At 37.0% G+C, this 15,286-nt stretch overlaps 1 protein-coding gene across 7 annotated transcripts in view; it reads right to left on the reverse strand.

Moving 5' to 3' along the window:
• Positions 1-264: 264 nt before the first annotated feature.
• Positions 265-15,286, reverse strand: part of TTC6 (tetratricopeptide repeat domain 6) — a 234,787-nt gene continuing 219,765 nt past the window's right edge. For all 7 annotated transcript variants that reach the window (XM_037056416.1, XM_037056413.1, XM_037056417.1 and 4 more), the window contains 4 exons: positions 13,939-14,091; positions 12,916-13,086; positions 1,732-1,957; positions 265-1,271 (listed from right to left, as the gene is read on the reverse strand). In XM_037056416.1, the coding sequence (XP_036912311.1) occupies positions 1,141-1,271; positions 1,732-1,957; positions 12,916-13,086; positions 13,939-14,091 (681 nt within the window). In that variant the 3' untranslated portion in view covers positions 265-1,140. The remainder of the gene's footprint in view (positions 1,272-1,731; positions 1,958-12,915; positions 13,087-13,938; positions 14,092-15,286) is intronic.

Raw genomic sequence — 15,286 nt, forward strand, 5'->3', positions numbered from 1 at the left:
AACCATGAAAAATAAAATGGCAAAAACACAAATCTATCAACAATTGAATCTAAAAAACAAACTAAGCAAACAAGAACAGAGACAGAATCATGGGTACAGAGAGCATTTGGATGGCTGCCAGATGGGAGGAGAGTGTGCAGGAATGGGAGAAGAGGTGAGGGGATTAAGAAGTACAAATAGGTTGTTACAGAATAGCCATGGGGATGTAAAGTACAGTATGAGAAATGGAGTAGCTGAAGAACTTATATCCATAACCCATGGACATGAACAGTGGTGTGGGATTGCTTGGGGGAATGGGTAGTGCTGGGTGTAGTGGGGGCAAAAAGGAAAAAATCAGGACAACTGTAATAGCATAGTTAATAAAATATAATTAAAAAAAAACAAAATAGCACTAATAATGAAAGAGATACTCTATAAAAATTTTTAGCTGTTTTACTTTATGTTTACTTGTCAACTTCTATGAAGTGTTAATTAGAAGTATATGCAGATTTTTAAAAATATATGTTTATAAATTTACATTAAAGAGGCAGAGGAAGCAATCTCAAGGAGCCAGATATTCGGAATCTTTACAGGTGCCATCCTGGAAGGGAGCCAACATGAAAAAGTGAACATGTTGATCTGTTGGAAGAATATGAGCAGTAGCAGGAAAAATAAAGGCTTGAATAGACACTGTTTAAATAAGGAGAATGAAATATGGGTAACTTTAATTTTTTATAGCTAATCAGCTCTGTATTTATTTTTTTAAGTTGGATACTGTTGAATACATCATAAGTAGATATTGGAAAAAAGGCTGATGTTTTTACAATCATGCAGTATTCTTTCAAAAAGAATTACTTCATTTTAAAGAAAATACTTGAAGTATTAATATTCCTTAAGAAACATTCTCATTTATATTCTGCACCCTATGAAGAAATTCAATTATTGAGTTGTTTCAAATATGCATGAGATGATCTAAATGTTTTAAAATTAATAGTCACATAAATGTTGTTAAAATGCACTAAAGGGTTGTATTAGAAGGCTAAACATAATGAATACAATAATGAAGACAGTGCAACCTTTGTTTTAAACAATGAATACACTTCAATTTCTGGTTTAACAGGTGTGTAAACTGCTACAGAAACCACAGTCTACGTAACCATATCACTGGGCATATTCTTGAAGATCAAGGGCTTGGTTATAGTCAGCCATAGCTTCCTTAATCACACCTATTTTACCACGAACTTCTGCTCTTAGATTATATACCAGAGCATCATTAGGCTTCAAAGACAGAGCTGTAAAAGAAAAAAAAATCAAAGTATGTTTTACGCTAACACTCAAAAAGTCTCATTTTTTAAATAATAAAAATTTTGTAACAACATTAATATTACTTGTTTGCAAAAATTTTTCTTCATATGCACCTCATTAGAGAGTTAAATTTAAAATATTGAATCTTTCTAAGAAAATTAAATTGGGGAAACAGTACAATGTCTCTCTCTGAAAGGCTGGCAATGCTTGTGTATGGTTTCCCTAATAATTTTCTGCATCTTAGTTTACCAATGCTGTAAGTTATTACATAAAGGAAACCATACTGATTACATTAAAATATGAGATATAATAACATTCATTCTGATGTACACTTATCTAGACAAATAGACCTGATGGGTTTATCCTTTGTTATTTAAACAAATATGTTATTTAAAGATAAATACACCAACCACTGTAACCTTTCCCAAACCATTGCAAAAATAGTACCTTTACTGAGATCTTTCTCAGCTAATTCATATTGCTTTAAACAACAGTAGAATTGTGCTCTGTTAAAATACACTGCAGCCCAAAAGGGACAGCTTTCAGCTACACTTGCAAAGTCTTCTTTTGCTTCTTCATACTTCTTTAATACTGTATTTGCAATAGCTCGATTCATGGTAGCACATTCATTTTCTGGGTCAGACTTTAAAGCCTTTGAGAAATAGTCACTGGCCTGTAAAATGTGAAGACAGTGATAATTTGAATATATTTTAATTGGCAGCAATACAGCAATCTGAATTACTTTTACTTGTAATACAAAATTAAGGCCAATGGCATTTCCAGGGTATTGTGAAAAGGCGAAAGATTTATATGAGCTGAAGGGAAGCCAGAGTATCCAAGGTATCATGGAAGCATTTTATCCCAGATACAGATAATAAGAAGGTGCACTGTCTGTACTGAATGCAAAAAAAAACAGTAATAAAACTGAGCAATAGTTGGCCTGCTTTTTGTTATCATCATGTGTAGGCAACTCTAGACAATGTCAGTAATAAAAAATGAAAGGAGACTTGACCACACAATGCAATATGAAGATGATGTATTATAGAACTGTATACTTGAAACCTCCAGAAATTTATTAACCACTGCCACTCTAATACATTTAATAATTTAAAAAAAATAAAACAAATATTCCTCTCTGTTCAAGTACCCTAGTGCACTGTTGGTGGGAAATGTACATTGGTGCAGCCACTGTGGAAAACAACATGGAGTTTCCTGAAAAAACTGAAAATGGAACAGCCTTTTGACTCAGCAATTCTACTTCTTGAAATATATTCTAATAATCCTGAAACACCAATTCAAAAGAATATATGCACTCCCATGTTCATAGCAGTGCTATTTACAATAGCCAAGTGCTGGAAATAGGCTAAGTGCCCATCAGTAAATGAGTGTATCAAAAGCTGTAGAACATTTACACAAGGAATACCATGCAGCAGTAAAAAAGTAGGAATTCTTACCTTCTGTGACAGCATGGATGGAACTGGAGACTATTATGCTAAGTGAAGTGAGTGAGTCAATGAAAGACAAATACCAAATGGTCCCACTTTTAAGTGGAATCTAACAATACAAACAAATGACCAAAATAGAATCAGAGGCACAGAAACATGGAACAGACAGCTGGAAGAGGGGCGGGGGGAGATGGGGCTGGCTGAAATTAGTCAAAAACATACATGCATGACCCATGGACATGGGCAATGGTGTAGGGACTGACTGTGCAGGTGGGGGACAGGCTGGGTGGGACAGACAAAGCAGGGAAAAATGGCATGACTTTAATAGCATAAACAGTAACATATTTTTAAAAGTAAAATGCTTCACTACCCCCACTGTCCTACCTCCACTCCACAAATCCCACAGCCCACTAGAAAAAGGTAAAAAAGAAAAGAAAAAAAGGTCACGATAAAAAGATAAAGTACCATGTTTCATAGAAAAACAGCCCTAAGAAGATAAATAAATTTTGAAAACAAGGTTCTAAGCCACACCAAAAAAGGAATAAAAACCAAGTTACACTAGGAAAAGCTATAAGGACGGATGAGCGAAGATAAAAGTGAGCTTGTCAAAAAGACCAAAGACTGTAGATGTTCACAGCCCGCCATGAAGCTGGAAGGGACCCTTTAAAGTGTGGTTCACAGATGAGTGCTGGGGTCTCAATTAACAAAAAATTAGAAACTTTTAACACATTGGCTTGAGATTAGACACCTGATCAGACACCCTATCACTCAAGACAGGACACTCTTCTCCATCTCCATGATGAATTCAAATTTTGCTCCTCCTCTAAAACTTCCCTAAAGGAAAAAGCCGTTGTCCACAATAGAGCTTGCTCTCCGGTTCCTTACCACTTGATTTTTCCCCAGTACACCACGATCCAGCTTCTACCTACCTCCCCCTAGTCTGTGAGTTCTGCTCTTCTTAAGGTTGAAGATGTCCTCAAGCCCAATGGACATTTTCTAGCTATTTTCTTCCATGACATTTTGTGGCATGAACACCCCTGATCTCACCGTCCCTCTTAAAACTCTCCCTGTGTTTGAAACAGGATGTCCCCCTGGTTTTTCTCCTACCTCTCTGATCCTTTTTTTTTTTATCAGTGTCCTTCACTGAATTATTTTTCTCTGTTTCTCAGGGATTTTTTCTTAGTGCACTTCTACCATTGGTGAAATGAAATGCTGACAGCATGGTGGACAGAAGTCCAACCATGGAGCTAGATTTCCAGGTTCAAATCCTGGCTCTCCCATTTAGTACCTCTCTGTCTTTGGGTGAGTAACTAAAGCTCTCTCTGCCTCAATTTTTTCATCTCTAACGGAGTTAACAAACAGAACTCTATGTCCAGTGCTGCCATAAGGATTGAGCTAACAGTGAAGTACTGAGAATGATACCCAGAATCTAGTAAGGACACCATTATTATTGATAGGTCATTTTCCCCAGTGCCTACAAATGAAGAGACATCACGTCCTCAGGCAATATTTTGTGTACTTAGCTCCCTAAGGTTTCTGAGAGACAATAAGATAGAGATTTGCGACCCATCTCATCTCAGAATGGCAGCTGTCCTACACTGCAGTTGGAGTGTGGTTGAAGGATCTGTTAAGAAGGCAGCAGGACCGACATCCGTCTGTGAAGAGCTGGAGGAGAATTTACTCCTGAACAGAAGGCCAGACACACCATCACCAGAAATGAGGCAAGTGAATGACTCTACACAGGGTCAAGACTTCCTTCAACAAGCAATTTAGGCTTCATTTTAATTCACTAATAAATGATTAACAGAGGTAACACCATAATACATCACAAAAGCATGACTTCAATCAGGTTAGAGTAAATGCCTATCTCAGCTAAAAATAATAAAACTCAGTAAAACACGACAGTGCACTTAACTGAACAATTTAACTTTCTATTAAAACTTCGAAAATATATTATTTAGAAAATGAAAGGCTATAAATATAATAAGTTTTTTGAAGTACTAACTATGAAACAAAGGCCAAAAACACCAACCACAATAAATGGTGTTGATTTTTTAACAATTGGTCTAATGCCCTTATATTTGTAATTCATTAGAAGGCAGATTCAATTATTTTTTAAAGTCACCTATAGTCATACATGTAGCTCATCCAAATGTGGTGTAAAATCATCAAGTAACTAATTCATGACAAAGAAACTGAAGCACATATGTGTTTCAACTCTTAAGAGATTATTTGCTTGGACCCTTTTTCCTGACCATAAATCTTCATTCCAGTATAGCCAAACACGAAAGTGAGGGGAGCAGAAGATAAAGAATTTTCTCCACAAAGAGGCCTAGAGTATATTAATACAGCTGAATACTACTGAATAATGTTGACTATAGAATACTATTCTCAAAGTCTGCTTGTCTCTGGAATGAGTTTGCACTGTGCAAATGAAGCATCCAATACTCCAGGACAGAGGACAAAATACATTTTCAATAAAATATCTGCCCAGCTAATGGCAAATGACATAGAGACATACTTAAGAAAAACTATACTTTAGGTTTAACTGAATAGTTTCATAGATGATGCTCAGAGTCATTAAAGAAAAATACATTGAAAATGCGAGGGTCTCCTTTTCATGTGGATCTGAAACATTGATGGAGACAGAAAGTTGCCCTGAACAACATCATTGACTCCACAATGTCGGGAAACATTACTAGGACCCAGGCAGACAGTGGTCTGAATTTGATGAAGTTTAAAGCAACTGACCCTGGCTTGTCAGCCTAGGGAAACATTACCATCCCAGCTGTCCACTGAGGTCTGAGCTATGACAGTCTCATGCCTTACAGAATTCTACCTCTGATAACTCTGTGTCCCCGCGACTAGCCTCGCCACTGAGGTCAACCAGGCTCATCACAGAGATCAGCAAGCTGTTCAGGGTCATGCTCTAACTTGGGAAAGAATAAGAGCTACACGAAGACAATGGCAGAAGACACAGAATGGAAGGGACATGGTTGAGGGAAAACTAAGCAGCAAAATGGACAGGATGAGATGAATGAGGAGAGGAAAAGAAAGTTATGGTTGATGTTGATGTTTTCACTCAGGTGACTTTATGGAAGATGACATCTTGAACTGAGAGACAGTTTATGCGAAGAAGCGCTGCCCCGAGGGTAGAGAATACAGAAATTCTGCTTGGGCCCTAAGGCACTTGTAAAATATCCAGTTTTAGCAACTGGTGATAAATGTGGGTTAGGAGTTCAGCTAAAAGGTGGGAACTGACCTGTAGTCTAAACATGGGTAAAGACAGGCTTTCTGAGTAAGGAAATCTAGGGAGAAGAGGAAGGAGTATGATTCCTGGCCCTAAAAGTTTTCAACCTGTTTGGAGTGAAGAGAGATACGAGATCACCACGCAGGCACAAATGCGGAGTGACACAAAATAGTATTGAATTTGTATAGAAACAATTGTACACAAAGCAGTATAGAGTCAAGACCTCATTTTAAATTCATAACCACAAACCTCAAATGAGAACTTAACATTGTCTGATAACTATGTACAGTACCAGGTGGAGGGATCGCTGCGTAAATTATATAAATGTCTAATCTCTATGCTGCACACTTAAAGCTAATATAAAATATTACTTGCAACCTGTAATTTTAAATTTTGTAAAGAAAAAAATAAAGAATTGTGCACTGAAAGACAAAAAAAGGAACTTAATGTTTTCTGCTATAGTTCCCTAACAGGTTCACCCTATCACTCTCTAAAACTAGCATTTCACATTTTTCTTTTCTCCACAGACGTTCTAGACACCCTGTTCCTGTTTTTAACTGTCCACCTTCAACTAATAACTGATGCTCATATTCCACAGAGAAAATATAAACAATAGGCATGGCTACTATCAGTATCTGCCAAACTATGTATCTCTTCCCCGACCCTCAGCCTCCCCTCACGCCGTAACGCATAGTGTGTCCTACTCCAAGCAAAGGCCACCCCTGCGACTTCCAAACTCTAACTCCATCAAATTCTCAAAGATTTCGATCCTAATTACCCCTGCCACTCTCTCCTGCATTAACAGTTTCTCCTTTTCTACTAGATCCTTCTCATTAATACAGGACCATGAGTCAGCCCTCATCTTCAAAACAAAAACAAGAACAAAAAAACACTTCTTCACCCACTCTAGCTATCACTCTTCTCCACAGAAGAATTTCTTGAACCAGTTGAACTGTCCCGAATTCTTCCCCTCACATTTCCTCCATAATCCTTCCCCCTTAAGCCACCGCTTCACTGCTGTCCCAATGATGTTCTTGTCAAAATCCTCAATGACCTCTTCTATTCCCCTCTTTCTTGACATCTCAGTGGCATTTGACACAGGACACCTTTCCCTTCTTGAAGCCCTTATTCTCAAGAGTGATAGGCTCTCCTGCTTTTCTTATCATCTTGGCTGGGTGCTTCCTTCTCAGTCTTTCTAGCATCTGCTTTCTGCTTCACTTTTAAACATTGGTGCTACCCAAGGCTCACTCCTAAACACCCTCTCTCCACTATCTCTATACTATTTACCCAGATAATCTTATATAGTCCCACAGATATGCTAATACTGATATAATAATGCTTATACAAGACTGTAGTAGGCATGTATCGCTACCAATAAATGTAAGCTACATCATAAAAGGATCCTCCTTATCTTGTTCAGCTCTGTATTCTCAGGGTGTCTATAAATAAATGCAAAGCACATGGTAGGCACAGCATAAGTATATGAAGAGTGCAAGAAAGATGAGTAAGTGGAAACAGGGAATATTTTCTGAACTTTTCCAGCAAAATATAAGCAAGAAACATGGCCTCTCCACAAATAAAGAAGCCCCAACATCACTTTATTACGGAGTATGGTGACAGTATTGGGTGGGGAAGAAAAATATAGAGGTGACGGGTCTCAAAAATGTAAGCAATAAAAACAACTTTTTTTAATGGGTACATCATTTTCTCTGGACAGTGTGGCTCAGGCTGGAGCACCATCCCATAGATCAAAAGATCGTGTGTTTGATTCTCAGTCAGGGCACATACTTAGGTTGTGGGTTTAATCCTCTCGTGAGGATGCATATAAGAAGGTAACTGATGGATGTTTCCCCTCTATATTTCTTCTCTCTCTCTCAAAGCAATGAGGAAAAAATCAGTACATTATTTTAGGAGGCAAGGTCTGTGAAAAGCTCAGAGAAACACAGAGCTTATGACAGCCCCTTCCAAACCAGGGTAGGCTTCAGAGGACAAACTGTGAAGTCCTTTACTATAACATCAGAAGGCACCCAACAGGAAAGTTATCATGGCTCATTCCCTTATTTCCCACAAGATTCTCTGCTATCAGAATTGAAAGATAATTTATTATATCCAAATACGAATAAAAGAAAAGCAATTCACCTGTCTTTCTGGTAAAACAAAGATGAAAAATAACTTAATTTTTGGAAAAATAAAAACTCATCAGAAAAAGCATTTCTATTATCTAGATAAAAAATTATAACATTTCAAAATAAACTAGAAAGGTTATCATAGAAGCAATTGCATTTAATAAAAAGAAGAATCTCAGAAAAGAGGTGGCCAGGAAGGTATGACATGGAAATGGAATAGGACTAGAAAAAATATTAAAGAAACTTGAATTACAAGGCCTACAAGGAGACAATAAATATCTCGAAAACAGTAAATATGGGAAGAGGGCAACAAAAACAAAAATTAAGAGATTAAGAAATGAGAAAAATGAAGCAAAATAAAAAATAGTGGATATCTAAAAGTTGAAGGATATATATATATGTATGATATACAATTATATGTATGATGATTATATAGAGAGAGAGCAAGAGAGAATTCCCAATGAAGAAAAAACTATGAAACAGAAAAATATTTCCCCACGGAATTCAATAAAACTTTTCTACATATTAAAAACACACAGTGTGTGTTTGTTAGGTCTAATGCCAACAGTAAATTCTAAGACAAACCTTTAAAAAAAGTCCTTTGTTATCTTAAGAAAAGTCACAAATAACAAAAATTGGATTTGCATCTGGCTGCTGGACATCAACATCCAACACAAGAAAACAGTGAAACGACACGACACTCAAGGAAAGAAAGAGTGAGCCAAGGGTTTTAAACCCAGACATGCCTCTAAGGTACAAAGACTACAGACAAACATTGATGAACATGAAAGCATTCAAGGAATATTGTTTTTAATGAGCTTTTTCTTGGGACTCTACTAAAGGACTAATTTCGGACCACCAAGAAACGATGGGCTGGGAAGGAAACTGGCAAAAAAGCCTGTTGATGAAAATTGAATACACTCACCTGGAGAACTAAGATAAAAATCTTAAGTAAGAGTCATGAAACAGGATGCAGATACCAGGTCCTCTGGGAGAACAGGAATCATGCCACAGCAACCAAGTGGCAGGACAGAGACAGCGGCAAGTGGGCTGATGCAGTGAGCTCCAGCATATTTACGAATACAGACAGAAAAATTGTTAAAGAGAATACCATTAACTAAAATTAAATAACAGATGAGAAGGAGGGGAATTTATTGTTGTTCATAATAAAGAAACTAAAAGCACACGGAAAAAAGGGTTTAAAAGTACTTTTATAAACGTAAACACTAAAGCAAACCTGTAAGCTTTTCTCAATATCAGAAAAACTGGAAAAAATTAAACACACCACACAACAAAATACTTTAAAAATACATGAAAACAAAAATGTATGACGTAAAATAACAGAATTAAGACCAAATGTATTGATCATACCAAAATGTAAATGGGCTTAACCTAGCCACTAAAAGATAGATATTTTCAAATTACCTTCTCACATTAAATTCAACCCTATAAAAGAGACACATCTAAAACAAAGGATTCTAAATGGTGGAAATAAAGGGAAGGGCAAAGGAATACCAAGAAAAGGCGAACCCAATGGAATCAGAGGTCACGATCTTCATATGAGATAAAGTAAAATTTATTGCAAACAGCCTTAAAGAAACAAAGAAGGGCATTTATAATGCTGAAGGCTACAACATTTAATGCATATATAATATATATGAATATTTACATATGAAATAATGCAGCAACAATTTTTGTAAAGCAGAAATTACAAAAAATATAAAGAAAACTATATAGGTCTAAACCAATGATAGGATATTTAAACCCTTCTCAGTGAAAGATCAACCTAATGGGACTTCTGGCCAAGACGGAAGCTTAGGAAGACACACTGTACCTTCTTGCAGAACAAAAAGAAGGACAACAACAAATTTAAAAACAAGTAACAGCCGGAAGTGACAGAAAATCAATCTATATGGAAGTCTGACAACCAAGGAGTTGAAGGGGAAACATTCATCCAGATCAGTATGGGGGACGAAGACCAGCAGCTGGGCTTAGAGGACTCGGCAAGGCGGCAGCTGTTGGAGCAGGCGGTCCCATATTCACATGCAGATAAACCGGGAGGAACAACTGGGGAGCGGGACAGACCACACAACCCAGGGTTCCAGCTCGGGGAAATAAAGCCTTTCAAGGTGCCAACTGAATTTCAAAGTGCCAACTGGCATTTCAAAATGCCAATTGAAAACACCTGTGGGGGTTGAGGTGGCAGCAGGAGAAACTCCCAACAGCCTCACAGGAGAGTTTGTTGGAGAGACCCAGAGGATCCTAGAACATATACAAGCCCACCCACATGGGAATCAGGACCAGAAGGGCCCACTTTGCTTGTGGGAAGCTGAGGAAGTAACTGAAATCCAGCAGAGAACAGAGCAAGCACCATTGTTCCCTCTCGGATCTCCATCCCCCCACCTCCCACGCCCCATACAACACAGCAATGTGGGTTGCCTGCCCGGGGCCAACACCTAAGGCTTTGCCTCTTACAACATAATTGGTACTTCGAGACAAAATAAAACAAACAAAAAAAATGGCCCAAATGAAAGAACAAATCAAAGCTCCAGAAAAAATACAACTAAGTGACAAACAGTTAGCCAACCTATCAGACGCACAATTCAAAACACTGGTCATCAGAATGTTCACAGAATTGGTTGAATTTGGTCACAAGTTAGATGACAAAATGAAGGCTATGCAAAGTGAAATAAAGGAAAATGTACAGAGAACCAATAGTGATGGGAAGGAAACTGGGATTCAAATCAATGGTGTGGACCAGAAGAAAGAAAGAAACATCCAATCAGAAAAGAAGGAAGAAACAAGAATTCAAGAAAATGAGAAGAGGCTTAGAAACCTCCTGGACATCTTTAAATGTTCCAACATCAAAATCATAGGGGTGCCAGAAGGAGAAGAAGATGAGCAAGAAATTGGACACTTATTTGAAAACATAATGAAGGAGAACTTCCCCAATCTGCCTAAGTAATAGAGTTTCAGAAAGTCTAGGAAGCTCAGGGAGTCCCAGACAAGTTGGACCCAAAGAAGCACACACCAAGGCACATCATAATTACATTTGCCAAGATTAAAGATAAGGAGAGAATCTTAAAAGCAGCCAGAGATAAGGAGGCAGTTAACTACAAAGGGGTGCCCATTAGACTGTCAGCTGATTTCTCAAAAGAGACCACACAGGTAGGAAGGGGCTGGAAAGAAGTATTCCAAGTCATGAAAGGCAAGGACCTACATCCAAGATGACTCTATCCAGCAAAGTTTTCATTTAGCATAAAGTGCTTCTAAGATAAAGTCAAGTTAAAGGAGTTCATCATCACCAAGCTCTTATTATATGAAATGTTAAGGGGATTTATCTAAGAAAAAGAAGATAAAAATATGTACGGTAAAATGACAGCAAACTCACAGTTATTAACAACCACACCTAAAACAAAAACAAAGCAAACTAAGCGAACACCTAAAACAGGAACAGAACCACAGAAATGGAGATCACACAGAGGGTTAGCAACAGGAGAGGGGGAGGGAGAGAGATGGGGAAAAGGTACAGAAAATGAGTAGCATAAATGGTAGGTAGAAAATAGACAGGGCGGGGGGTAAGAACAGTATAGGAAATGTAGAAGCCAAAGAACTTATATGTACAACCCATGGACATGAACTAAAGGGGGTATGCTGGTGGTGGGCTGGCGGGGAATTAAGAGGGAAGAAATGGGACAACTGTAATAGCATAATCAATAAAATATATTTTAAAAATAGATCAACCAAATGGGAAAAAAAAGAATGAGTATTCACTAATAAAAATATAATTAATAAGGTACATCTTATACTTTAACTCTATATCCTGAGACTAGAAACTCTTCTTTGAAAAGGACCTGGAATATTTTTTTTAAAGTTGCCATATATTACACCACATTAACATTCAATAAATACCAAAATTAGAAAATATAAAAGCCCCTCCACCTAGACATTTTAAATGCCCTATTAACTTATTTCTGAGTCAAAGGAAAATTAAAATTACACATGCAAAATTTGGAGAAAACAAAAATTAAAACTTCACAGGGCAAAATATGTGGAATACTGCTAACAGCAGATGTGGGGATAAGGCCTAATCTTAAAAATTTATCACAGTAGAAATGACAGGGCAACAATAAATGAATTAAGCTTCTGACTCAAAAAGACAGACAAAGAATAGAATAAACTGAAGGAAAACAGAAGAGTGAACATAGATTTTTAAAAACTAAATTTGACTTTGAATCATGTAAATGCATTACAGTTCAAATACAATAAATTCAAAATATAAAAACTATCATCTAATAATCCAACAGTTTTATTTCATACATTCTGAATTGAGGTCCAAATGGACTGAGCTATCCAGAACCAGAACTAACATCCAGATCTCTTTACTTCCAGTAAGTAACTGCATTACATGAAAGGTAGAAAGTAAGATGAGTTTGAGATAATCAAGATAATCACATCATGAAAGAGGGTCCTAAAGGAAGTCTAAGGTTTGGGTAAATGGGGGCAAAGAGCAGAATGCTCCACGCTGGAAGATGCCACAGTGGGTGGGTAGTGGGACAATTGCTGACACCCAGGGAAATCCAAAATAACGTTCGCTGGACAAGTGCCGAATGTCCGGTGACAATGTGGAGAATAAATTCATAGAGGTTACAAATTTAATAAATAATTATAAACATTCTATGAAAGAGAACATCTTTTAAAAGAGCTAATGCATGAGTAGCCAAGAATATAAGGATTACATTTTGAAACTATATATAGCAAGGAAAGCATTTAGTGTCAAAAAGAAAATGTTAAGGAAAACTCACATTACCTGGGAAAACTGTCTGTGGTGAAAGTAGATATTTCCTGCATTAAAGTAGGCCAGTGAGTATGTGGGGTTTAAAGAAATCGCTGCTTGATAGTCTTTCATGGCATTTTGTTGCTGACCCATGAACTCATAAATCACACCACGGTTTGTTAAGAATTCTGCCGTAGTATTGAGCTGCAATGCAATGGTGTGAGTATTTAGCACCTGAGAATAGTATTTATCTCCAATTTCATGCCCGCAAAAATGAACATTATGAAATCTACTGTGGGAAACTAGTAATTTTATAGTGCGGGAAAGCCCCATAAGAGCAAATATTTTGAGAACGGGCTTGGTATGAAGTTGGTTCAATGGCAACACTTCGCTGATTTGTTTGCAATAAAACAAATAATCTCAATGCTTTACTCAGTTCCTTTCTAAAGAACAGACACAGGATAAAGACTGCTTAGTTCTCTTAAAGCTGGAAAAGAAATTAAATAATTAACATGTTTATTTGTCCTAAGCAGTAGCAATCATCTTTTGGGTCTTTCCTTTTTGTTATCTCAAAGAGTACAGCATCTACCCAAATTTGCAGAAACAGAATCCAAAAATCCAGGGGGAAAAAAAAAGAAAGATTTCCTGTCACTTGTATGCAAAACCTGGAATTTTTATTTACCATTTCACCACAAAAGAACCTGTGGATTTACAACATTCTTCCTCAAGTTCCTTCGAACCCAGAACATTATTTTATTATTTTGCATTTAATTTAATACCAAATAATATTGATGTTCCATGAAACTATACATTGCATGTACTGAGAGAATCAACATTACATTTATCAGGAATTTGCTTTTTGAATTTTAAGTGCATTTAGGTTATAAAACTGATCGGCCATAGTGGCTCTTTAGTAATCTCCTGGAACAACAACGAAGAAAAAATTTAAATGTAATTTTCTTTACAAGTCATTTTTAAAAACATTTTTTTTACTTGACCCTATTCATTGATGGTATTGATTTATGTTAATGATAACAGAATCTAAGTGGATGATACCTTTATGGCAGTATTAATATCCTGAAATGCAGCAAAATGATTGCCCATCTGAAGACAGACCACAGCTCTTCCCTCATAGGCTAGGTAGCTCTTTGGATCCACCTCTGTGGCAATGGTAAAGTGGTTCCAAGCTTTCTGGAATTTTTCTTGGGTCTGAAATAATTTTCCATGTACATGAAATAGAAAATTATCCGTAACATGACAAATGTTTGATTCTAACTTAATCAAATAAAACCTTTAGAAAGGGTGTATTTATACACTGCTAAAGCTAAGACATTTGAACAGGAAGTAAGGTATACTGTGAGTGCATTCAGTGGACTAATTACCTCTGAGTATTTACACTGAAATTTTAATTAATTAAAATAAATCTAATTGTCAGAGTCATCTCACACCATCTTAGACAACATATAATCACAGCCACCGTAAGAACCACCTATGCTTTGGACAATGACCATAAAATCTACATGGGGCCCTGATCACACAGGCAGAAACTATAGTTATTTGTTTGGCTTTGAATCTCCAGTTATACACAATATACCTAGTGTAATAAATATATGTTGAATAAATAAATGCAGAAACTACTGATGTAAAACCTACTTTAATAAATTTTACCAGCACCTGGAATTTTACAATCATTATATATATTCATGGAATCTACCAAGCATGTATTTATACAAACCTTATTGACAGCTGGAAAACAAGAGAAAAGGTCAAGAGAGGAACGTTGTAAATAGACTATTTTTTTACGTTGTTCAAGTACAGTTTTCTGCCTTTTAGCCCCACCCTACCCCTCCCCACCTCCATCCCGTTTCCAAACCCCCCTTGTTATTGTCCATGTGTCCATTATACTTGTTCCTGCAAACCCTTCCCCTTTTACCCTGAAATTCCCTCCCCGCTCCCCTCTGGTCACTGTCAGTCTGTTCTCAATTGTAATGTCTTTGGTTATATCTTGCTCATTTGTTTTGTTGATTAGGTTCCTGTTAAAGGTAAGAGTATATGGTATTTGTGTTTCATAGCCTGGCTTATTTCACTTAGCATAATGCTTTCCAGTTCCATCCATGCTGTCACAAAGGGTAGGAGCTCCTTCTTTCTTTCTGCTGCATAGAATTCCATTGTGTAAATGTGCCATAGTTTTTAGATCCATTCATTTACTGATGGGCACTTAGGTTGCTTCCAACACTTGGCTATTGTAAATTATGCAGCTATGAACATTGGGGTGCATAGGTTCTTTTGGATTGGTGTTTCAGAGTTCTTAGGATATAATCCTAGCAGTGGAATTGCCAGGTCAAAAAGCAGAGACATTTTCAGTTTTCTGAGAAAAACTCCATACTGTTTTCCATAGTGGTTG

This window comes from Sturnira hondurensis, unplaced genomic scaffold (assembly GCF_014824575.4).
Source record: "Sturnira hondurensis isolate 20B ecotype Veracruz unplaced genomic scaffold, ASM1482457v3 Scaffold0008948, whole genome shotgun sequence".
Lineage (NCBI taxonomy): Eukaryota > Metazoa > Chordata > Mammalia > Chiroptera > Phyllostomidae > Sturnira > Sturnira hondurensis.